This window comes from Salvelinus alpinus, chromosome 11 (assembly GCF_045679555.1).
Source record: "Salvelinus alpinus chromosome 11, SLU_Salpinus.1, whole genome shotgun sequence".
In the NCBI taxonomy this organism is placed as follows: domain Eukaryota; kingdom Metazoa; phylum Chordata; class Actinopteri; order Salmoniformes; family Salmonidae; genus Salvelinus; species Salvelinus alpinus.
In genome coordinates, this window is record NC_092096.1 from 75020925 (window position 1) to 75048305 (window position 27381).

Here is a 27381-nt window from a genome sequence, read left to right on the forward strand (position 1 = left end):
ATTAACAACCCATCCTAGTGGTTTATAATCCTAGTCATATTAACAACCCATCCTAGTGGTTTATAATCCTAGTCATATTCTCAACCCATCCTAGTGGTTTATAATCCTAGTCATATTAACAACCGATCCTAGTGGTTTATAATCCTAGTCATATTAACAACCCATCCTAGTGGTTTATAATCCTAGTCATATTAACAACCCATCCATCCTAGTGGTTTATAATCCTAGTCATATTAACAACCCATCCTAGTGGTTTATAATCCTAGTCATATTAACAACCCATCCTAGTGGTTTATAATCCTAGTCATATTAACAACCCATCCTAGTGGTTTATAATCCTAGTCATATTAACAACCCATCCATCCTAGTGGTTTATAATCCTAGTCATATTAACAACCCATCCTAGTGGTTTATAATCCTAGTCATATTAACAACCCATCCTAGTGGTTTATAATCCTAGTCATATTAACAACCGATCCTAGTGGTTTATAATCCTAGTCATATTATCAACCCATCCTAGTGGTTTATAATCCTAGTCATATTAACAACCCATCCTAGTGGTTTATAATCCTAGTCATATTAACAACCCATCCTAGTGGTTTATAATCCTAGTCATATTAACAACCCATCCATCCTAGTGGTTTATAATCCTAGTCATATTAACAACCCATCCTAGTGGTTTATAATCCTAGTCATATTCTCAACCCATCCTAGTGGTTTATAATCCTAGTCATATTAACAACCGATCCTAGTGGTTTATAATCCTAGTCATATTAACAACCCATCCTAGTGGTTTATAATCCTAGTCATATTAACAACCCATCCATCCTAGTGGTTTATAATCCTAGTCATATTAACAACCCATCCTAGTGGTTTATAATCCTAGTCATATTAACAACCCATCCTAGTGGTTTATAATCCTAGTCATATTAACAACCCATCCATCCTAGTGGTTTATAATCCTAGTCATATTAACAACCCATCCATCCTAGTGGTTTATAATCCTAGTCATATTAACAACCCATCCTAGTGGTTTATAATCCTAGTCATATTAACAACCCATCCTAGTGGTTTATAATCCTAGTCATATTCTCAACCCATCCTAGTGGTTTATAATCCTAGTCATATTAACAACCGATCCTAGTGGTTTATAATCCTAGTCATATTAACAACCCATCCTAGTGGTTTATAATCCTAGTCATATTAACAACCCATCCATCCTAGTGGTTTATAATCCTAGTCATATTAACAACCCATCCTAGTGGTTTATAATCCTAGTCATATTATCAACCCATCCTAGTGGTTTATAATCCTAGTCATATTATCAACCCATCCTAGTGGTTTATAATCCTAGTCATATTAACAACCCATCCATCCTAGTGGTTTATAATCCTAGTCATATTAACAACCCATCCTAGTGGTTTATAATCCTAGTCATATTAACAACCCATCCTAGTGGTTTATAATCCTAGTCATATTAACAACCGATCCTAGTGGTTTATAATCCTAGTCATATTATCAACCCATCCTAGTGGTTTATAATCCTAGTCATATTAACAACCCATCCTAGTGGTTTATAATCCTAGTCATATTAACAACCCATCCTAGTGGTTTATAATCCTAGTCATATTAACAACCGATCCTAGTGGTTTATAATCCTAGTCATATTATCAACCCATCCTAGTGGTTTATAATCCTAGTCATATTAACAACCCATCCTAGTGGTTTATAATCCTAGTCATATTAACAACCCATCCTAGTGGTTTATAATCCTAGTCATATTAACAACCCATCCTAGTGGTTTATAATCCTAGTCATATTAACAACCCATCCTAGTGGTTTATAATCCTAGTCATATTAACAGTGGTGGTGGTTTCTGGTGTTTTCCCAGGTGTGCTGTCTAGACTGGTGTTTTCCCAGGTGTGCTGTCTAGACTGGTGTTTTCCCAGGTGTGCTGTCTAGACTGGTGTTTTCCCAGGTGTGCTGTCTAGACTGGTGTTTTCCCAGGTGTGCTGTCTAGACTGGTGTTTTCCCAGGTGTGCTGTCTAGACTGGTGTTTTCCCAGGTGTGCTGTCTAGACTGGTGTTTTCCCAGGTGTGCTGTCTAGACTGGTGTTTTCCCAGGTGTGCTGTCTAGACTGGTGTTTTCCCAGGTGTGCTGTCTAGACTGGTGTTTTCCCAGGTGTGCTGTCTAGACTGGTGTTTTCCCAGGTGTGCTGTCTAGACTGGTGTTTTCCCAGGTGTGCTGTCTAGACTGGTGTTTTCCCAGGTGTGCTGTCTAGACTGGTGTTTTCCCAGGTGTGCTGTCTAGACTGGTGTTTTCCCAGGTGTGCTGTCTAGACTGGTGTTTTCCCAGGTGTGCTGTCTAGACTGGTGTTTTCCCAGGTGTGCTGTCTAGACTGGTGTTTTCCCAGGTGTGCTGTCTAGACTGGTGTTTTCCCAGGTGTGCTGTCTAGACTGGTGTTTTCCCAGGTGTGCTGTCTAGACTGGTGTTTTCCCAGGTGTGCTGTCTAGACTGGTGTTTTCCCAGGTGTGCTGTCTAGACTGGTGTTTTCGCAGGTGTGCTGTCTAGACTGGTGTTTTCCCAGGTGTGCTGTCTAGACTGGTGTTTTCCCAGGTGTGCTGTCTAGACTGGTGTTTTCCCAGGTGTGCTGTCTAGACTGGTGTTTTCCCAGGTGTGCTGTCTAGAGTGGTGTTTTCCCAGTTGTGCTGTCAATTGCAAATGTTTGAAAATTACCATTTTCTGGCAGCTTCCTTACAGGAGTTGTTCTGTTAAGATTCATTACCATAACGTAAATGTGATTTCTGTCATTCTAATCACTGTGGGGGGATCTTCCTGGGGTATGAGTCCAGTACATTTCTGAAATGGACGGTACATTTAAATCTTCACGTTGTCCCGTGCCACATTTACCTCACGGAAACCCTGACACACACACACACGCTGGATTGTAACTGACCTGCAACAGCCAGTAGCACCTCCTGTGGAATGTTGGGACGATGGAAGAATGGACGTAGCAACCATAGAGACACTGGAGAGAGAGAGAATAGGACATATTGGGACGATGTGTGTGTGTGTATGTGTGTGCGTGGTGTGTGGGTGTGTTGTCAGTGTGTGTGTGTGTGTGTGTGTAGTCAGTGTGTGTGTGTGTGTGTGTGTGTGTGTGTGTGTGTGTGTGTGTGTTGTCAGTTTGTGTGGGTTGTCAGTTTTCAGTGTGTGTGGGTTGTCAGTGTGTGTGTGTGTTGTCAGTGTGTGTGGGTTGTCAGTTTTCAGTGTGTGTGTGTTGTCAGTGTGTGTGTGTATGTTCTTAATGTGTGTGTGTGTGTGTGGGTGTGTGTGTGTGTGTGTGTGTGTTGTCAGTGTGTGTGTGTGTATGTTCTTAATGTGTGTGTGTTGTCAGTGAGTGTCATCACCTCTATGCCCTGTACTTTGAGCTTCATGTGGTCTTCTCTGGTGGTCTTCCCATCTTTCCTCTTCTTCCAGCAGTAGCCATCCTTCCTGTACTTGATCTTCTTCCTGTTGTACAGGATGATGCTGCCATTCTGGGGCCTGGAGGGGGGGGAGGAGAAAGAGAGGAGAGAGAGTAGAGAGAGAGAGAGGAGAGAGAGTAGAGAGCGAGAGAGAGAGTAGAGAGTAGAGAGAAGAGAGAGAGAGAGAAAGAGAGTAGAAAGAGAGAGAGAGGAGAGAGAGAGTAGAGAGAAGAGAGAGTAGAGAGAGAGCAGAGAGAGAGAGAGTAGAGAGACGAGAGAGAAGAGAGAGAGAGACAGGGTAGAGAGAGGAGAGAGAGAGTAGAGAGAGAGTAGAGAGAGATAGAGAGAGATAGAGAGTAGAGAGAAGAGAGAGAAAGAGAGTAGAGAGGGTAGAGAGAGGAGAGAGAGTAGAGAGAGTAGAGAGAGTAGTGAGAGAGAAAGAGTAGAGAGGGGAGAGAGACAGAAGAGAGAGCAGAGAGAGAGAGAGTAGAGAGAAGAGAGAGAGAGTAGAGAGAAGAGAGAGAGACAGGGTAGAGAGAGGAGAGAGAGAGTAGAGAGAGAGTAGAGAGAGTCGAGAGAGTAGAGAGAGAGAGAAAGAGTAGAGAGGAGAGAGAGAGAGGAGAGAGGAGAGAGAGAGAGAGAGTAGAGAGGAGAGAGAGAGTAGAGAGAGTAGAGAGAGTAGAGAGAGAGAAAGAGTAGAGAGGAGAGAGAGAGAGTAGAGAGAGGGTAGAGAGAGAGTAGAGAGGAGAGAGAGAGTAGAGAGAGGAGAGAGAGTAGAGAGAGAGAGAGAGAGAGAGAGAGAGAGAGAGAGAGAGGAGAGAGAGAGGAGAGAGAGAGTAGAGAGAGTAGAGAGAGTAGAGAGAGAGAAAGAGTAGAGAGAGAGAAGAGTAGAGAGGAGAGAGAGGGTAGAGATAGAGTAGAGAGGAGAGAGAGAGTAGAGAGAGGAGAGAGAGAGTAGAGAGAGTAGAGTAGAGAGAGAGAGAAAGAGTAGAGAGGAGAGAGAGAGGAGAGAGGGTAGAGAGAGGAGAGAGAGAGAGTAGAGAGAGGAGAGAGTAGAGAGAGGTAAGTACTTAAGTTACTTTCAAGTATTTTTACTAAGTCGTTTTGTGGGATTTGTACTTTTCTTTTTTTTTATGATGGTGGAAGAGGTGTGGGTGAGATGTGGGTGAGATGTGGGTGAGATGTGGGTGAGATGGTGGGTGAGATGGTGGGTGAGATGGTGGGTGAGATGGTGGGTGTATGTTACTCGGTGTGTGTGTGTTGGTGTGTGTGTATGTTTCTCAGTGTGTGTGTGTTGGTGTTTCTTGGTGTGTGTTTCTCAGTGTGTGTGTGTTGGTGTGTGTTTCTCGGTGTGTGTGTGTTGGTGTGTGTGTATGTTTCTCAGTGTGTGTGTGTTGGTGTTTCTTGGTGTGTGTTTCTCGGTGTGTGTTTCTCAGTGTGTGTGTGTTGGTGAGTTACCTGGTCTTGAGCGAGCAGGATAGCCACTCTTCATGTCTGTCAAATGTGATCAAGTAGGACGCAATCTCCTAGGAAACAACAGCTGTTATAACGAGTTCATAACCACTGTATTACTACCTTATTACTAGTCACTAGTCTGTAACCAGTCCTTCTATAACAAGTATGGAAATCAGCCTATAACTTTTACTTGAAGAATAATCTGTAACAGCTAAAAACTAGTCTATAACCAGCCTATAACCAGTATATAACTAGTCTATAAATCAGCCTATAACTAGTATATAACCAGTTCAGTCTATAAGAAGTATATAAGCCTATAACCAGTATATAACTAGTCTATAAATCAGCCTATAACTAGTCTATAACCAGTCCAGTCTATAAGTATATAAGCCTATAACCAGTATATAACTAGTCTATAAATCAGCCTATAACTAGTCTATAACCAGTCCAGTCTATAAGAAGCATATACGCCTATAACCAGTATATAACTAGTCTATAACCAGTTCATAACATGTATATAATCATACTATAACCAGTTCATAACATGGATATAATCAGTCTATAACCAGTTCATAACATGGATATAATCAGACTATAACCAGTTCATAACATGTATATAATCAGTCTATAACCAGTTCATAACATGTATATAATCAGTCTATAACCAGTTCATAACATGTATATAATCAGTCTATAACCAGTTCATAACATGTATATAATCATACTATAACCAGTTCATAACATGTATATAATCAGTCTATAACCAGTTCATAACATGTATATAATCAGTCTATAACCAGTTCATAACATGTATATAATCAGTCTATAACCAGTTCATAACATGTATATAATCAGTCTATAACCAGTTCATAACATGTATATAATCAGTCTATAACCAGTTCATAACATGGATATAATCAGTCTATAACCAGTTCATAACATGTATATAATCAGTCTATAACCAGTTCATAACATGTATATAATCAGTCTATAACCAGTTCATAACATGTATATAATCAGTCTATAACCAGTTCATAACATGTATATAATCAGTCTATAACCAGTTCATAACATGGATATAATCAGTCTATAACCAGTTCATAACATGTATATAATCGGTCGAGTCTATAACCAGTTTAGTCAATAACAAGTATATAACCAGTCATAACTAGTCTATAATATGCCTATAGCCAGTCTATAACCAGACTATAACCAGTCTATAACCAGGCTATAACCAGTCTATAACCAGTCAATAAGTACTATATAACCAGTCTATAACCAGTCAATAAACAGTCTATAACCAGTCTATAACCAGTCAATAACCAGGCTATAACCAGTCTATAACCAGTCTATAACCAGGCTATAACCAGTCTATAACCAGGCTATAACCAGTCAATAAACAGTCTATAACCAGTCTATAACCAGTCTATAAGTACTATATAACCAGTCTATAACCAGTCTATAACCAGTCTATAACCAGTCTGTAACCAGTCTAAAGCTAGTTTAAAACCAGTCTAGTCTATAACCAGTCAATAAGTACTATATAACCAGTCTATAACCAGGCTATAACCAGTCTATAACCAGGCTATAACCAGTCAATAAACAGTCTATAACTAGTCTATAACCAGTCAATAAGTACTATATAACTAGTCTATAACCAGGCTATAACCAGTATGAAGCTAGTTTAAAACCAGTCTAGTCTATAACCAGTCACAAAGTACTATAGAACTAGTCTATAACCAGTCTATAACCAGTCTATAACTAGTCTATAACCAGTCTATAGCCAGTCTATAACCAGTCAATAAGTACTATATATATCCAGTCTATAACCAGTCTATAACCAGTCTGTAACCAGTCTAAAGCTAGTTTAAAACCAGTCTAGTCTATAACCAGTCAATAAGTACTATATAACTAGTCTATAACCAGGCTATAACAAGTCTATAACCAGTCAATAAGTACTATATAACTAGTATATAACAAGTCTATAACCAGGCTATAACCAGTCTATAACCAGTCTATAACCAGTCTATAAGTACTATATAACCAGTCTATAACCAGTCTGTAACCAGTCTGTAACCAGTCTAAAGCTAGTTTAAAACCAGTCTAGTATATAACCAGTCTATAAGTACTATATAACTAGTCTATAACCAGGCTATAAACAGGCTATAACCAGGCTATAACAAGTCTATAACCAGGCTATAACCAGTCTATAACCAGTCTATAACCAGTCAATAAGTACTATATAACTAGTATATAACCAGGCTATAAACAGGCTATAACCAGGCTATAACAAGTCTATAACCAGTCAATAAGTACTATATAACTAGTATATAACAAGTCTATAACCAGGCTATAACCAGTCTATAACCAGTCTATAACCAGTCTATAAGTACTATATAACCAGTCTATAACCCGTCTGTAACCAGTCTAAAGCTAGTTTAAAACCAGTCTAGTCTATAACCAGTCAATAGGTACTATATAACTAGTCTATAACTAGTCTATAACCAGTCTAGTCTATAACAATTCTAGGGAGTTTTTCCTAGCCACCGTGCTTCTACACCTGCATTGCTTGCTGTTTGGGGTTTTAGGCTGGGTTTCTGTACAGCACTTTGAGATATCAGCTGATGTAAGAAGGGCTTTATAAATACATTTGATTGATTGATAACCAGTCTATAGGTAGTCTACAAACAGACTATAACTAGTCCATAACCAGTCTATAATGAGTCTACAGGGCAGTCTATAACCAGTCTATAACAGTCTATAACCAGTATAGTCTATAACTAGTCTATAACCAGAATATAACTAGTCTATAACCAGTCTAGTCTATAACTAGTTCATAACTCTACCTCGTTGGTGTTCCATCGTAGTCTCTCCTTGGGTAGGGAGTATGGTCTATAACCAGTCTATAACAGGTCTATAACCAGTCTATAACTAGTTCATAACTCTACCTCGTTGGTGTTCCATCGTAGTCTCTCCTTGGGTAGGGAGTATGGTCTATAACCAGTCTATAACTAGTTCATAACTCTACCTCGTTGGTGTTCCATCGTAGTCTCTCCTTGGGTAGGGAGTATGGTCTCTAACCAGTCTATAACTAGTTCATAGCTCTACCTCGGTGTTCCATCGTAGTCTCTCCTTGGGTAGGGAGTATGGTCTATAACCAGTCTATAACTAGTTCATAACTCTACCTCGTTGGTGTTCCATCGTAGTCTCTCCTTGGGTAGGGAGTATGGTCTATAACCAGTCTATAACTAGTTCATAACTCTACCTCGTTGGTGTTCCATCGTAGTCTCTCCTTGGGTAGGGAGTATGGTCTATAACCAGTCTATAACTAGTTCATAACTCTACCTCGTTGGTGTTCCATCGTAGTCTCTCCTTGGGTAGGGAGTATGGTCTATAACCAGTCTATAACTAGTTAATAGCTCTACCTCGTTGGTGTTCCATCGTAGTCTCTCCTTGGGTAGGGAGTATGGTCTATAACCAGTCTATAACTAGTTCATAGCTCTACCTCGTTGGTGTTCCATCGTAGTCTCTCCTTGGGTAGGGAGTATGGTCTATAACCAGTCTATAACTAGTTCATAGCTCTACCTCGTTGGTGTTCCATCGTAGTCTCTCCTTGGGTAGGGAGTATGGTCTATAACCAGTCTATAACTAGTTCATAACTCTACCTCGTTGGTGTTCCATCGTAGTCTCTCCTTGGGTAGGGAGTATGGTCTATAACCAGTCTATAACTAGTTCATAACTCTACCTCGTTGGTGTTCCATCGTAGTCTCTCCTTGGGTAGGGAGTATGGTCTATAACCAGTCTATAACTAGTTCATAACTCTACCTACCTGTTCCATCGTAGTCTCTCCTTGGGTAGGGAGTATGGTCTATAACCAGTCTATAACTAGTTCATAACTCTACCTCGTTGGTGTTCCATCGTAGTCTCTCCTTGGGTAGGGAGTATGGTCTATAACCAGTCTATAACTAGTTCATAACTCTACCTCGTTGGTGTTCCATCGTAGTCTCTCCTTGGGTAGGGAGTATGGTCTATAACCAGTCTATAACTAGTTCATAACTCTACCTCGTTGGTGTTCCATCGTAGTCTCTCCTTGGGTAGGGAGTATGGTCTATAACCAGTCTATAACTAGTTCATAGCTCTACCTCGTTGGTGTTCCATCGTAGTCTCTCCTTGGGTAGGGAGTATGGTCTATAACCAGTCTATAACTAGTTCATAACTCTACCTCGTTGGTGTTCCATCGTAGTCTCTCCTTGGGTAGGGAGTATGGTCTATAACCAGTCTATAACTAGTTCATAACTCTACCTCGTTGGTGTTCCATCGTAGTCTCTCCTTGGGTAGGGAGTATGGTCTATAACCAGTCTATAACTAGTTCATAACTCTACCTCGTTGGTGTTCCATCGTAGTCTCTCCTTGGGTAGGGAGTATGGTCTATAACCAGTCTATAACTAGTTCATAACTCTACCTCGTTGGTGTTCCATCGTAGTCTCTCCTTGGGTAGGGAGTATGGTCTCTAACCAGTCTATAACTAGTTCATAACTCTACCTCGTTGGTGTTCCATCGTAGTCTCTCCTTGGGTAGGGAGTATGGTCTATAACCAGTCTATAACTAGTTCATAGCTCTACCTCGTTGGTGTTCCATCGTAGTCTCTCCTTGGGTAGGGAGTATGGTCTATAACCAGTCTATAACTAGTTCATAACTCTACCTCGTTGGTGTTCCATCGTAGTCTCTCCTTGGGTAGGGAGTATGGTCTATAACCAGTCTATAACTAGTTCATAACTCTACCTCGTTGGTGTTCCATCGTAGTCTCTCCTTGGGTAGGGAGTATGGTCTATAACCAGTCTATAACTAGTTCATAACTCTACCTCGTTGGTGTTCCATCGTAGTCTCTCCTTGGGTAGGGAGTATGGTCTATAACCAGTCTATAACTAGTTCATAGCTCTACCTCGTTGGTGTTCCATCGTAGTCTCTCCTTGGGTAGGGAGTATGGTCTATAACCAGTCTATAACTAGTTCATAGCTCTACCTCGTTGGTGTTCCATCGTAGTCTCTCCTTGGGTAGGGAGTATGGTCTATAACCAGTCTATAACTAGTTCATAACTCTACCTCGTTGGTGTTCCATCGTAGTCTCTCCTTGGGTAGGGAGTATGGTCTATAACCAGTCTATAACTAGTTCATAACTCTACCTCGTTGGTGTTCCATCGTAGTCTCTCCTTGGGTAGGGAGTATGGTCTATAACCAGTCTATAACTAGTTCATAACTCTACCTCGTTGGTGTTCCATCGTAGTCTCTCCTTGGGTAGGGAGTATGGTCTATAACCAGTCTATAACTAGTTCATAACTCTACCTCGTTGGTGTTCCATCGTAGTCTCTCCTTGGGTAGGGAGTATGGTCTATAACCAGTCTATAACTAGTTCATAGCTCTACCTCGTTGGTGTTCCATCGTAGTCTCTCCTTGGGTAGGGAGTATGGTCTCTAACCAGTCTATAACTAGTTCATAACTCTACCTCGTTGGTGTTCCATCGTAGTCTCTCCTTGGGTAGGGAGTATGGTCTATAACCAGTCTATAACTAGTTCATAACTCTACCTCGTTGGTGTTCCATCGTAGTCTCTCCTTGGGTAGGGAGGTGGTTTGAGGAAGACGCTCCAACAACTTGTTCGGCAGAAACACCTTCATCTGGCCTCGACTGTTCTCTACATACACACACACACACACACAGAGACACACACACACACACACACACACACACACACAGAAATACACACACACACAAAGGTTGTTAGGTGAAGGAGTTGGTAGGGTGAGAGAATAGGTGAGAAAATGAAGAGATGGATGGAGAGACAGAGAGATGGAGAAATGGAGTGATGGATGGAGAGATGGAGAGACAGATGGAGAGACAGATGGAGAGACGGAGAGACAAAGAAATGGATGGAGAAATGGATGGAGAGATGGATGGAGAGATGGATGGAGAGACGGAGAGATGGATAGAGAGACGGAGAGACGGCTGGAGAGACGGGGAGACGGATGGAGAGATGAGAGACGGATGGAGAAAATGAGGTGGAAACTGAGCTGCACTTCCTAACCTCCTGCCCAATGTATGACCATATTAGAGAGACATATTTCCCTCAGATTACACAGATCCACAAAGAATTTGAAAACAAATCCAATTTTGATAAACTCCCATATCTACTGGGAGAAATTCCACAGTGTGCCATCACAGCAGCAAGATTTGTGACCTGTTGCCACAAGAAAAGGGCAACCAGTGAAGAACAAACACCATTGTAAATACAACCCATATTTATGCTTATTTATTTTAACTTGTGTGCTTTAACCATTTGTACATTGTTACAACACTGTATATATATAATATAACATTTGTAATGTCTTTATTGTTTTGAAACTTCTGTATGTGTAATGTTTACTGTTAATTTGTATTGTTTATTTCACTTTTGTATAATATCTACCTCACTTGCTTTGGCAATGTTAACACATGTTTCCCATGCCAATAAAGCCCCTTGAATTGAATTGAAATTGGAGAGACGGAGAGATGGAGAGATGGATGGAGAGATGGATGGAGAGATAGAGAGATGGAGAGATGGAGAGACGGAGAGATGGAGAGATGGATGGAGAGATAGAGAGATGGAGAAATGGATAGAGACGGAGAGACGGATGGAGAGATGGATGGAGAGATGGATGGAGAGATGGAGAGATGGATGTATGGAGAGAGAGAGATGGAAAGATGGATGGAGAGATGGATGGATAGTTGGATGGATGGATGCGTGGAGAGATGGAGAGACGGATGGAGAGATGTATGTAGAGAGATGGAGACGGATAGAGAGAGAGATTGAGAGATGGATGTATGGAGAGAGAGAGATGGAAAGATGGATGGAGAGATGGATGGAGAGATGGATGGAGAGATAGAGAGACAGAGAGACGGATGCATGTAGAGATGGAGAGATGGATGGAGAGATGGATGGAGAGATGGATGGAGAGACGGATGAATGTAGAGATGGAGAGATGGATAAATACACAGATAGACAGTGTTGTTGATGGTTTATGATGGTGTGACATCATCAGTGTGACAGACAGACTCACCTGACTCTTTTGTGCTGTCTCTCTCGCTCTCCTTATTGTTCATGATGACTAGACGACTCACTCCAACCAGCAGCACTACACACACCTCACACACCACATAGGTCCACACTGCGATACTACACACACACACACACACACAGGAAATCAAAACAAAGAATATATCAATAAGTAGAAGAGAAGCAGTTGGTACACACACCTGGTACACACACCCGGTACACACACCCGGTACACACACCCGGTACACACACCCGGTACACACACCCGGTACACACACCCGGTACACACACACACCGGGTACACACACCCGGTACACACACCTGGTACACACACACACCGGGTACACACACCTGGTACACACACCCGGTACACACACACATAATACACATACACACCTGATACACACACCTGATACAAACACACACAACCTGATACACACACATACACACCTGACACACACACACACCTGACACACACACACCTGATACACACACACCTGATACAGACACCCACCTGACACACCTGATACACACACACACACACACACACACACACACACACACACACACACACACACACACACACACAAAGACCTGATACACACACACACCTGATACGCACACACACACACACCTGATAACACACACCTGATACACACACACCTGATACACACACACAACAGATACAAACACACACCTGATACACACACACACACCTGATACACACACACACACACACCTGATACACACACACACACCTGATACACACACAGACAGACATCTGAAATGAAGGTAGACATACAGACATCTGGAATGAAGGCAGAGAAAGACAGACATCTGAAACGAAGACAGACAGGCATACAGATATCTGGAATGAAGGCAGACAGACATCTGAAATGAAGGCAGACAGACATCTGGAGTGAGGGCAGACAGACATCTGGAATGAAGGCAGACAGACATCTGGAGTGAGGGCAGACAGATATCTGAAATGAAGGCAGACAGACATCTGGAGTGAGGGCAGACAGATATCTGAAATGAAGGCAGACAGACATCTGAAAAGAAGGCAGACATACATCAGGAATGAAGGCAGACAGACATCAGGAATGAAGGCAGACAGACATCTGGAATGAAGGCAGACATACATCTGGAATGAAGTCAGACAGACATCTGGAATGAAGGCAGACAGACATCTGGAATGAAGGCAGACAGACATCTGGAATGAAGGCAGACAGACACATGTTCAGGCCACCCTGTCACCAAACAAACCAGCTGTCACATGTTCAGGCCATCCTGTCACGTAATCAAACCAGCTGTCACATGTTCAGGCCACCCTGTCACCTAACAAACCAGCTGTCACATGTTTAGGCCACCCCATCACCTAACAAACCAGCTGTCACATGTGCAGGCAATCCTGTCACGTAACCAAACCAGCTGTCACATGTTCAGGCCACCCTGTCACCAAACAAACCAGCTGTCACATGTTCAGGCCACCCTGTCACCAAACAAACCAGCTTTCACATGTTCAGGCCACCCTGTCACCAAACAAACCAGCTGTCACATGTTCAGGCCATCCTGTCACGTAACAAAAACAGCTGTCACATGTTCAGGCCACCCTGTCACCTAACAAACCAGCTGTCACATGTTCAGGCTATCCTGTCATGTAACCAAACCAGCTGTCACATGTTCAGGCTATCCTGTCACCTAACAAACCAGCTGTCACATCTTCAGGCCACCCTGTCACCTAACAAACCAGCTGTCACATGTTCAGGCCACCCTGTCACTAAACAAACCAGCTGTCACGTGTTCAGGCCACCCTGTCACCTAACAAACCAGCTGTCACATGTTCAGGCCATCCTGTCACCTAACAAACCAGCTGTCACATGTTCAGGCCACCCTGTCACTAACAAACCAGCTGTCACATGTTCAGGCCACCCTGTCACTAACAAACCAGCTGTCACCTAACAAACCAGCTGGCACATGTTCAGGCCACCCTGTCATCTAACAAACCAGCTGTCACATGTTCAGGCCACCCTGTCACCTAACAAACCAGCTGTCACATGTTCAGGCCACCCTGTCACCTAACAAACCAGCTGTCACATGTTCAGGCCACCCTGTCACCTAACAAACCAGCTGCCACATAACAAACCAGCTGTCACATGTTCAGGCCACCCTGTCACCTAACAAACCAGCTGTCACATAACAAACCAGCTGTCACATGTTCAGGCCACCATGTCACCTAACAAACCAGCTGTCACATAACAAACCAGCTGTCACATGTTCAGGCCTCCCTGTCACCTAACAAACCAGCTGTAACATGTTCAGGCCACCCTGTCATCTAACAAACCAGCTGTCACATGTTCAGGCCACCCTGTCACGTAACCAAACCAGCTGTCACATGTTCAGGCCACCCTGTCACCTAACAAACCAGCTGTCACATCTTCAAGCCACCCTGTCACCTAACAAACCAGCTGTCACATGTTCAGGCCACCCTGTCACTAAACAAACCAGCTGTCACGTGTTCAGGCCACCCTGTCACCTAACAAACCAGCTGTCACATGTTCAGGCCATCCTGTCACCTAACAAACCAGCTGTCACATGTTCAGGCCACCCTGTCACTAACAAACCAGCTGTCACATGTTCAGGCCACCCTGTCACTAACAAACCAGCTGTCACCTAACAAACCAGCTGGCACATGTTCAGGCCACCCTGTCATCTAACAAACCAGCTGTCACATGTTCAGGCCACCCTGACACCTAACAAACCAGCTGTCACATGTTCAGGCCACCCTGTCACCTAACAAACCAGCTGTCACATGTTCAGGCCACCCTGTCACCTAACAAACCAGCTGCCACATAACAAACCAGCTGTCACATGTTCAGGCCACCCTGTCACCTAACCAAACCAGCTGTCACATAACAAACCAGCTGTCACATGTTCAGGCCACCCTGTCACCTAACAAACCAGCTGTCACATAACAAACCAGCTGTCACATGTTCAGACCGTCCTGTCACCAAACAAACCAGCTGTCACATGTTCAGGCCACCCTGTCACATAACAAACCAGCTTTCACATGTTCAGGCCACCCTGTCACCTAACAAACCAGCTGTCACATGTTAAGTCCACCCTGTCACCAAACAAACCAGCTGTCACATGTTCAGGCCACCCTGTCACCTAACAAACCAGCTGTCACGTGTTCAGGCCACCCTGTCACCTAACAAACCAGCTGTCACATGTTAAGTCCACCCTGTCACCAAACAAACCAGCTGTCACATGTTCAGGCCACCCTGTCACCTAACAAACCAGCTGTCACATGTTCAGGCCATCCTGTCACGTAACCAAACCAGCTGTCACATGTTCAGGCCACCCTGTCACCTAACAAACCAGCTGTCACATGTTCAGGCCACCCTGTCATCTAACAAACCAGCTGTCACATGTTCAGGCCATCCTGTCACGTAATCAAACCAGCTTTCACATGTTCAGGCCACCCTGTCACCTAACAAACCAGCTGTCACATGTTCAGGCCACCCTGTCACCTAACAAACCAGCTGTCACATGTTCAGGCCACCCTGTCATCTAATAAACCAGCTGTCACCTAACAAACCAGCTGTCACATGTTCAGGCCACCCTGTCACCTAACAAACCAGCTGTCACATGTTCAGGCCACCCTGTCACCTAACAAACCAGCTGTCACATAACAAACCAGCTGTCACATGTTCAGGCCACCATGTCACCTAACAAACCAGCTGTCACATAACAAACCAGCTGTCACATGTTCAGGCCACCCTGTCACCTAACAAACCAGCTGTCACATGTTCAGGCCACCCTGTCACATAACAAACCAGCTTTCACATGTTCAGGCCACCCTGTCACCTAACAAACCAGCTGTCACATGTTAAGTCCACCCTGTCACCAAACAAACCAGCTGTCACATGTTCAGGCCACCCTGTCACCTAACAAACCAGCTGTCACGTGTTCAGGCCACCCTGTTACCTAACAAACCAGCTGTCACATGTTAAGTCCACCCTGTCACCAAACAAACCAGCTGTCACATGTTCAGGCCACCCTGTCACCTAACAAACCAGCTGTCACATATTCAGGCCATCCTGTCACGTAACCAAACCAGCTGTCACATGTTCAGGCCACCCTGTCACCTAACAAACCAGCTGTCACATGTTCAGGCCATCCTGTCACGTAACCAAACCAGCTGTCACATGTTCAGGCCACCCTGTCACCTAACAAACCAGCTGTCACATGTTCAGGCCACCCTGTCATCTAACAAACCAGCTGTCACATGTTCAGGCCATCCTGTCACGTAATCAAACCAGCTTTCACATGTTCAGGCCACCCTGTCACCTAACAAACCAGCTGTCACATGTTCAGGCCACCCTGTCACCTAACAAACCAGCTGTCACATGTTCAGGCCACCCTGTCATCTAATAAACCAGCTGTCACCTAACAAACCAGCTGTCACATGTTCAGGCCACCCTGTCACCTAACAAACCAGCTGTCACATGTTCAGGCCACCCTGTCACCTAACAAACCAGCTGTCACATAACAAACCAGCTGTCACATGTTCAGGCCACCATGTCACCTAACAAACCAGCTGTCACATAACAAACCAGCTGTCACATGTTCAGGCCACCCTGTCACCTAACAAACCAGCTGTCACATGTTCAGGCCACCCTGTCATGTAACAAACCAGCTGTCACATGTTCAGGCCACCCTGTCACCTAACAAACCAGCTGTCACATAACAAACCAGCTGTCACATTGTCAGGCCACCCTGTCACCTAACAAACCAGCTGTCACATGTGCAGATCACCCTGTCACCTAACAAACCAGCTGTCACATGTTCAGGCCACCCTGTCATGTAACAAACCAGCTGTCACATGTTCAGGCTATCCTGTCACCTAACAAACCAGCTGTCACATGTTCAGGCCACCCTGTCACCTAACAAACCAGCTGTCACATGTGCAGGCCACCCTGTCACCTAACAAACCAGCTGTCACATGTTCAGGCCACCCTGTCATGTAACAAACCAGCTGTCACATGTTCAGGCCACCCTGTCACCTAACAAACCAGCTGTCACATGTTCAGGCCACCCTGTCATGTAACAAACCAGCTGTCACATGTTCAGGCCATCCTGTCACGTAACCAAACCAGCTGTCACATGTTCAGGCCACCCTGTCATGTAACCAAACCAGCTGTCACATGTTCAGGCCATCCTGTCACCTAACAAACCAGCTGTCACATGTTCAGGCCACCCTGTCATCTAATAAACCAGCTGTCACCTAACAAACCAGCTGTTACCTGTTCAGGCCACGCTGTCACCTAACAAACCAGCTGTCACATGTTCAGGCCACCCTGTCACCTAACAAACCAGCTGTCACATAACAAACCAGCTGTCACATGTTCAGGCCACCATGTCACCTAACAAACCAGCTGTCACATAACAAACCAGCTGTCACATGTTCAGGCCACCCTGTCATGTAACAAACCAGCTGTCACATGTTCAGGCCACCCTGTCACCTAACAAACCAGCTGTCACATAACAAACCAGCTGTCACATGTTCAGGCCACCATGTCACCTAACAAACCAGCTGTCACCTAACAAACCAGCTGTCACATGTTCAGGCCACGCTGTCACCTAACAAACCAGCTGTCACATGTTCAGGCCACCCTGTCACCTAACAAACCAGCTGTCACATAACAAACCAGCTGTCACATGTTCAGGCCACCCTGTCACCTAACAAACCAGCTGTCACATAACAAACCAGCTATCACATTGTCAGGCCACCCTGTCACCTAACAAACCAGCTGTCACATGTGCAGGCCACCCTGTCACCTAACAAACCAGCTGTCACATGTTCAGGCCACCCTGTCATGTAACAAACCAGGTGTCACATGTTCAGGCTATCCTGTCACCTAACAAACCAGCTGTCACATGTTCAGTCCACCCTGTCACCTAACAAACCAGAAGTCACATTGTCAGGCCACCCTGTCACCTAACAAACCAGCTGTCACATGTGCAAGCCACCCTGTCACCAAACAAACCAGCTGTCACATGTTCAGGCCATCCTGTCACGTAACAAAAATAGCTGTCACATGTTCAGGCCACCCTGTCACCTAACAAACCAGCTGTCACATGTTCAGGCTATCCTGTCATGTAACCAAACCAGCTGTCACATGTTCAGGCTATCCTGTCATGTAACCAAACCAGCTGTCACATGTTCAGGCCACCCTGTCACCTAACAAACCAGCTGTCACATGTTCAGGCCACCCTGTCATCTAACAAACCAGATTTCACATGTGCAGGCCACCCTGTCACATAACAAACCAGCTGTAACATTTTCAGGCCACCCTGTCATCTAACAAACCAGCTGTCACATGTTCAGGCCACCCTGTCACCTAACAAACCAGCTGTCACATGTTCAGGCCACCCTGTCACCTAACAAACCAGCTGTCACATGTTCAGGCCACCCTGTCACCTAACAAACCAGCTGCCACATAACAAACCAGCTGTCACATGTTCAGGCCACCCTGTCACCTAACCAAAGCAGCTGTCACATAACAAACCAGCTGTCACATGTTCAGGCCACCCTGTCACCTAACAAACCAGCTGTCACATAACAAACCAGCTGTCACATGTTCAGACCGTCCTGTCACCAAACAAACCAGCCAAACCAACACAAGCTGCTTTCACATGTTCAGGCCACCCTGTCACCTAACAAACCAGCTGTCACATGTTCAGGCCACCCTGTCACCTAACAAACCAGCTGTCACATGTTAAGTCCACCCTGTCACCAAACAAACCAGCTGTCACATGTTCAGGCCACCCTGTCACCTAACAAACCAGCTGTCACATATTCAGGCCATCCTGTCACGTAACCAAACCAGCTGTCACATGTTCAGGCCACCCTGTCACCTAACAAACCAGCTGTCACATGTTCAGGCCATCCTGTCACGTAACCAAACCAGCTGTCACATGTTCAGGCCACCCTGTCACCTAACAAACCAGCTGTCACATGTTCAGGCCACCCTGTCATCTAACAAACCAGCTGTCACATGTTCAGGCCATCCTGTCACGTAATCAAACCAGCTTTCACATGTTCAGGCCACCCTGTCACCTAACAAACCAGCTGTCACATGTTCAGGCCACCCTGTCACCTAACAAACCAGCTGTCACATGTTCAGGCCACCCTGTCATCTAATAAACCAGCTGTCACCTAACAAACCAGCTGTCACATGTTCAGGCCACCCTGTCACCTAACAAACCAGCTGTCACATGTTCAGGCCACCCTGTCACCTAACAAACCAGCTGTCACATAACAAACCAGCTGTCACATGTTCAGGCCACCATGTCACCTAACAAACCAGCTGTCACATAACAAACCAGCTGTCACATGTTCAGGCCACCCTGTCACCTAACAAACCAGCTGTCACATGTTCAGGCCACCCTGTCATGTAACAAACCAGCTGTCACATGTTCAGGCCACCCTGTCACCTAACAAACCAGCTGTCACATAACAAACCAGCTGTCACATTGTCAGGCCACCCTGTCACCTAACAAACCAGCTGTCACATGTGCAGATCACCCTGTCACCTAACAAACCAGCTGTCACATGATCAGGCCACCCTGTCATGTAACAAACCAGCTGTCACATGTTCAGGCTATCCTGTCACCTAACAAACCAGCTGTCACATGTTCAGCCCACCCTGTCACCTAACAAACCAGCTGTCACATTGTCAGGCCACCCTGTCACCTAACAAACCAGCTGTCACATGTGCAGGCCACCCTGTCACCTAACAAACCAGCTGTCACATGTTCAGGCCACCCTGTCACCTAACAAACCAGCTGTCACATTGTCAGGCCACCCTGTCACCTAACAAACCAGCTGTCACATGTGCAGGCCACCCTGTCACCTAACAAACCAGCTGTCACATGTTCAGGCCACCCTGTCATCTAACAAACCAGCTGTCACATGTTCAGGCCACCCTGTCACCTAACAAACCAGCTGTCACATGTTCAGGCCACCCTGTCATGTAACAAACCAGCTGTCACATGTTCAGGCCACCCTGTCATCTAATAAACCAGCTGTCACCTAACAAACCATCTGTCACATGTTCAGGCCACGCTGTCACCTAACAAACCAGCTGTCACATGTTCAGGCCACCCTGTCACCTAACAAACCAGCTGTCACATAACAAACCAGCTGTCACATGTTCAGGTCACCATGTCACCTAACAAACCAGCTGTCACATAACAAACCAGCTGTCACATGTTCAGGCCACCCTGTCATGTAACAAACCAGCTGTCACATGTTCAGGCCACCCTGTCACCTAACAAACCAGCTGTCACATAACAAACCAGCTGTCACATTGTCAGGCCACCCTGTCACCTAACAAACCAGCTGTCACATGTGCAGGCCACCCTGTCACCTAACAAACCAGCTGTCACATGTTCAGGCCACCCTGTCATGTAACAAACCAGCTGTCACATGTTCAGGCTATCCTGTCACCTAACAAACCAGCTGTCACATGTTCAGGCCACCCTGTCACCTAACAAACCAGCTGTCACATTGTCAGGCCACCCTGTCACCTAACAAACCAGCTGTCACATGTGCAGGCCACCCTGTCACCTAACAAACCAGCTGTCACATTGTCAGGCCACCCTGTCACCTAACAAACCAGCTGTCACATGTTCAGGCCACCCTGTCACCTAACAAACCAGCTGTCACATGTTCAGGCCACCCTGTCACCTAACAAACCAGCTGTCACATTGTCAGGCCACCCTGTCACCTAACAAACCAGCTGTCACATGTTCAGGCCATCCTGTCACCTAACAAACCAGCTGTCAAATCAAATCAAATCAAGTTTATTTTATATATTTTATATTAATAATTAATAAATAAATAATTAATTATGTTACTACTTAGCTTCGGCTGTTGAAAGTGCTGACGAACCATGTCCAGATAAAGCGTCCGGAGTGAAAAAGTTGAATGAGGGAAAAAAGTTGTGATGGAAAAACTAAAAATATAAGCTAGCCTCCACATTGACTCTGTACCGTAACACCCTGTATATAGCCTCCACATTGACTCTGTACCGTAACACCCTGTATATAGCCTCCACATTGACTCTGTACCGTAACACCCTGTATATAGTCTCCACATTGACTCTGTACCGGTACCCCCTGTATATAGCCTCCACATTGACTCTGTACCGGTACCCCCTGTATATAGCCTCCACATTGACTCTGTACCGTAACACCCTGTATATAGCCTCCACATTGACTCTGTACCGTAACACCCTGTATATAGCCTCCACATTGACTCTGTACCGTAACACCCTGTATATAGCCTCCACATTGACTCTGTACCGTAACACCCTGTATATAGCCTCCACATTGACTCTGTACCGTAACACCCTGTATATAGTCTCCACATTGACTCTGTACCGGTACCCCCTGTATATAGCCTCCACATTGACTCTGTACCGTAACACCCTGTATATAGCCTCCACATTGACTCTGTACCGTAACACCCTGTATATAGCCTCCACATTGACTCTGTACCGTAACACCCTGTATATAGTCTCCACATTGACTCTGTACCGGTACCCCCTGTATATAGCCTCCACATTGACTCTGTACCGGTACCCCCTGTATATAGCCTCCACATCGACTCTGTACCGGTACCCCCTGTATATAGCCTCCACATTGACTCTGTACCGGTACCCCCTGTATATAGCCTCCACATTGACTCTGTACCGTAACACCCTGTATATAGTCTCCACATTGACTCTGTACCGGTACCCCCTGTATATAGCCTCCACATTGACTCTGTACCGGTACCCCCTGTATATAGCCTCCACATTGACTCTGTACCGTAACACCCTGTATATAGCCTCCACATTGACTCTGTACCGTAACACCCTGTATATAGCCTCCACATTGACTCTGTACTGTAACACCCTGTATATAGCCTCCACATTGACTCTGTACCGTAACACCCTGTATATAGCCTCCACATTGACTCTGTACCGTAACACCCTGTATATAGCCTCCACATTGACTCTGTACCGGTACCCCCTGTATATAGCCTCCACATTGACTCTGTATCGTAACACCCTATATATAGCCTCCACATTGACTCTGTACCGTAACACCCTGTATATAGCCTCCACATTGACTCTGTACCGTAACACCCTGTATATAGCCTCCACATTGACTCTGTACCGTAACACCCTGTATATAGCCTCCACATTGACTCTGTACCGGTACCCCCTGTATATAGCCTCCACATTGACTCTGTACCGGTACCCCCTGTATATAGCCTCCACATTGACTCTGTACCGGTACCCCCTGTATATAGCCTCCACATTGACTCTGTACCAGTACCCCCTGTATATAGCCTCCACATTGACTCTGTACCGTAACACCCTGTATATAGCCTCCACATTGACTCTGTACTGTAACACCCTGTATATAGCCTCCACATTGACTCTGTACCGTAACACCCTGTATATAGCCTCCACATTGACTCTGTACCGTAACACCCTGTATATAGCCTCCACATTGACTCTGTACTGTAACACCCTGTATATAGCCTCCACATTGACTCTGTACCGTAACACCCTGTATATAGCCTCCACATTGACTCTGTACCGTAACACCCTGTATATAGCCTCCACATTGACTCTGTACCAGTACCCCCTGTATATAGCCTCCACATTGACTCTGTACCAGTACCCCTGTATATAGCCTCCACATTGACTCTGTACTGTAACACCCTGTATATAGCCTCCACATTGACTCTGTACCAGTACCCCCTGTATATAGCCTCCACATTGTCTCTGTACCGTAACACCCTGTATATAGCCTCCACATTGACTCTGTACTGTAACACCCTGTATATAGCCTCCACATTGACTCTGTACCAGTACCCCCTGTATATAGCCTCCACATTGACTCTGTACCGTAACACCCTGTATATAGCCTCCACATTGACTCTGTACCGGTACCCCCTGTATATAGCCTCCACATTGACTCTGTACCGGTACCCCCTGTATATAGCCTCCACATTGACTCTGTACCGGTACCCCCTGTATATAGCCTCCACATTGACTCTGTACCAGTACCCCCTGTATATAGCCTCCACATTGACTCTGTACCGTAACACCCTGTATATAGCCTCCACATTGACTCTGTACTGTAACACCCTGTATATAGCCTCCACATTGACTCTGTACCGTAACACCCTGTATATAGCCTCCACATTGACTCTGTACCGTAACACCCTGTATATAGCCTCCACATTGACTCTGTACTGTAACACCCTGTATATAGCCTCCACATTGACTCTGTACCGTAACACCCTGTATATAGCCTCCACATTGACTCTGTACCGTAACACCCTGTATATAGCCTCCACATTGACTCTGTACCAGTACCCCCTGTATATAGCCTCCACATTGACTCTGTACCAGTACCCCTGTATATAGCCTCCACATTGACTCTGTACTGTAACACCCTGTATATAGCCTCCACATTGACTCTGTACCAGTACCCCCTGTATATAGCCTCCACATTGTCTCTGTACCGTAACACCCTGTATATAGCCTCCACATTGACTCTGTACTGTAACACCCTGTATATAGCCTCCACATTGACTCTGTACCAGTACCCCCTGTATATAGCCTCCACATTGACTCTGTACCGGTACCACCTGTATATAGCCTCCACATTGACTCTGTATCGGTACCCCCTGTATATAGCCTCCACATTGACTCTGTACCGTAACACCCTGTATATAGCCTCCACATTGACTCTGTACCGTAACACCCTGTATATAGCCTCCACATTGACTCTGTACCGTAACACCCTGTATATAGCCTCCACATTGACTCTGTACCGGTACCCCCTGTATATAGCCTCCACATTGACTCTGTACCGGTACCCCTGTATATAGCCTCCACATTGACTCTGTACCGGTACCCCCTGTATATAGCCTCCACATCGACTCTGTACCGGTACCCCCTGTATATAGCCTCCACATTGACTCTGTACCGGTACCCCCTGTATATAGCCTCCACATTGACTCTGTACCGTAACACCCTGTATATAGCCTCCACATTGACTCTGTACCGTAACACCCTGTATATAGCCTCCACATTGACTCTGTACCGGTACACCCTGTATATAGCCCCACTATTGTTATTTACTGCTGCTCTTTAATTATTTATTATTATTATCTCTTACTTATTTTTTAGGTATTTTCTTAAAACTGCATTGTTGGTTAAGGGCTTGTAAGTAAGCATTTCACTGTAAGGTCTACACCTGTTGTATTTGGCGCATGTGACAAATAAAATTTGATTTGATTTGACAAGTAGAGCAGGGATCGGCCCACAGCGTGTAACAGTATCCCCTTTATCAATTAGTTAATGAAGAGTACACACACACACAGACACACACACACACACACACACAGACAGACAGACAGACAGAGACGAGACTCTCAGTAAACACAAACAGGAATATCAAGTGAACAAACCAGCTGGCAATCCTCAAAGACAGTAATTCAGCTGAATTACAGCAGTTAGAAATGTGGATGTTTAATATAAACTAATTCTTAGTAAAAAAAACAGTTCAAAGTCCCACTGACATCACAACTGTTAAAGCAGCATTCAGCAGTTGAAACAATAACAAAGTGTCCTCCCCACCCGTTTTGGTAAAACGCTGAGGGTTGGGGCTGGAGAAATATGACCACTCTCAAATCGACAGAGCTATGGATTCAAGGACTGACCATCCCTGATATCAAAGTAACAGTTTCAACCATGTTTGGAGGCCATCTAGTGTTTGTTTACATTACTTTGTTTACAACCATTGGAGTATAACACACTTATATTTGGGTTCTGATGGGTTGAACTAAGCTTATGAGGCATTTAATGGTTATATTCTTCAATGGGTACGTATCATTCATTTATATATCCCAACATTGATGTAGCAACTATGGATTGCCCCTGTAAACCACGCCTGGACGACACCACCACGGCTGTCAACTCTCTCTGACAAGTGACAACACAACATGGTGTGTGTGTGTGTGTGTGTGTGTGTCATGTTTATCATGTTTACCGACCCCCGGTACACCGACACACCCAGCTGTCAGGTATCCTCCGGTGGCTAGGCCCAGTCCGGCGGCTCGCCTGCTGTCCCTGCCCTCCCCTGGATTCCCATCCACCGGCTAAAACCACTCAGCTTCCTTCCCTTCGCCCGGAGCTCAAAAAGCATTGCTACCGACGGTGCCTAACCAACTAGCAACATCTAACTATCTCAGCACCAAATAACAACATTAAATCACTGATACAATAGACAACAACAGCTAGACAACACATCATCATAATATGGGATGCTTATTCGCATAGTGGCATTTAATGGTGTGTATTTTATTGTTGAAATGGCGATCTGTCGCTATCTAGCGTTGTCAGATCCAAGTACTCTCTAAGAGGAGACATCCACCCGACACACCTAGCCTCTCCGACCCGGAGTCTGGTCACCGGCGACAGACCCGATGCCGGACCGTTGACAGCGCACCCAAAACAACCAGAAAGCCAGAACAGAATGGAGAGGACCAAGACTTACCACCTTCCGCCTTTCCTGGCGCCGCCATCTTCTTCTTAACACCGACGTCACTCCGTAGATAGAGAGAGTGAGAGTGAGAGAGAGAGAGATTGTCGGATTATGTAAAGAAGAAAGTAAGGGAGGTGAGCCAGAAAGGGAAATAGCGGTCTGGTCTCGGAGGGAGACAGGTCAATAAGGAGGAGTGGAGAGTGGGACGGAGAGACAGGAGGAGAGGACAGAAAAAGAGAACGGGATGGAGAAAAAAGAGTAGACAGCCAGGAAGACGTGTGATGTAGGGATCCAGGGAGATGCAGAGAGAGAAGGGCCTCACTCTGGTGAATAGCCTACCTAGTAGTCAGTACAGTTCCTAGCTGTAGATTATCTAATAATAATAATTAATTCTAGCCATAATATTACAGTTACCATATTCTACAACAGTCCCCAGCTTTATCCAGTTACACACCATCATCATTATAGAAGGACTATGTATCCACAGTTAGTTACACACCATCATCATTATAGAAGGACTATGTATCCACAGTTAGTTACACACCATCATCATTATAGAAGGACTATGTATCCACAGTTAGTTACACACCATCATCATTATAGAAGGACTATGTATCCACAGTTAGTTATACACCATCATCATTATAGAAGGACTATGTATCCACAGTTAGTTACACACCATCATCATTATAGAAGGACTATGTATCCACAGTTAGTTACACACCATCATCATTATAGAAGGACTATGTATCCACAGTTACACACCATCATCATTATAGAAGGACTATGTATCCACAGTTAGTTACACACCATCATCATTATAGAAGGACTATGTATCCACAGTTACACACATCATCATTATATAAGGACTATGTATCCACAGTTACACACCATCATCATTATAGAAGGACTATGTATCCACAGTTAAACACATCATCATTATATAAGGACTATGTATCCACAGTTAGTTACACACCATCATCATTATAGAAGGACTATGTATCCACAGTTAGTTACACACCATCATCATTATAGAAGGACTATGTATCCACAGTTAAACACCATCATCATTATAGAAGGACTATGTATCCACAGTTAGTTACACACCATCATCATTATAGAAGGACTAGGTATCCACAGTTACACACCATCATCATTATAGAAGGACTATGTATCCACAGTTACACACCATCATCATTATAGAAGGACTATGTATCCACAGTTAGTTACACACCATCATCATTATAGAAGGACTATGAACAGCTTCCCCATTACTTTACGTACTCAGCTTGTGTGGAATAAATAGTTGAGAATAAATATCAATATTCATGTTTTCTTCAAACTTTAATTTGATTCAAGTTTTCCTGTCATGGATGATTATTCAACAGGCTTATCTTCTCTAGCTGACCTGGAGCTTTAACATCACAGGTTACTACTGGGGTAGCACTACTATCCACCAGACATGATTACACATCAGCTGACCACTGATACATGGTCAGATATGTATCATCCCTCTAATGGCTCAGGTCAGGATTGGAGGTAGGGGACTCTGATCCTAGATCTGTTGATAGGGACAACTTATATTTAAAGTATCCTCCATGTCTGCAGCCAGTTAATGTAATTTATCAGTGTGCATTATTACACCATTTCAACACATGGAGCACTGCCATCTAGAGGACAACTCAGGATACAACACATGGAGCACTGCCATCTAGAGGACAACTCAGGATACAACACATGGAACCACTA

The 27381-nt window shown here is 44.6% G+C and overlaps 1 protein-coding gene across 4 annotated transcripts in view; it reads right to left on the minus strand.

Annotated features, from left to right (window-relative positions):
- Positions 1 to 25761, minus strand: part of camta2 (calmodulin binding transcription activator 2) — a 155298-nt gene extending 129537 nt beyond the window's left edge. The window contains exons 1-6 of one of the 4 annotated variants that reach the window (XM_071334260.1): positions 25645 to 25761; positions 12014 to 12129; positions 10505 to 10611; positions 4926 to 4993; positions 3411 to 3546; positions 2957 to 3028 (exon numbers count right to left, since the gene is read on the minus strand). In XM_071334260.1, coding sequence (XP_071190361.1) covers positions 2957 to 3028; positions 3411 to 3546; positions 4926 to 4993; positions 10505 to 10611; positions 12014 to 12056 — 426 coding nt within the window. In that variant the 5' untranslated portion in view covers positions 12057 to 12129; positions 25645 to 25761. Of the gene's footprint in view, positions 1 to 2956; positions 3029 to 3410; positions 3547 to 4925; positions 4994 to 7768; positions 7802 to 10504; positions 10612 to 12013; positions 12130 to 25644 lie in introns of those variants that run through there. The other 3 variants (XM_071334262.1, XM_071334261.1, XM_071334263.1) reach the window with 3 other exon arrangements.
- Between the last annotated feature and the right edge of the window lie 1620 nt (positions 25762 to 27381).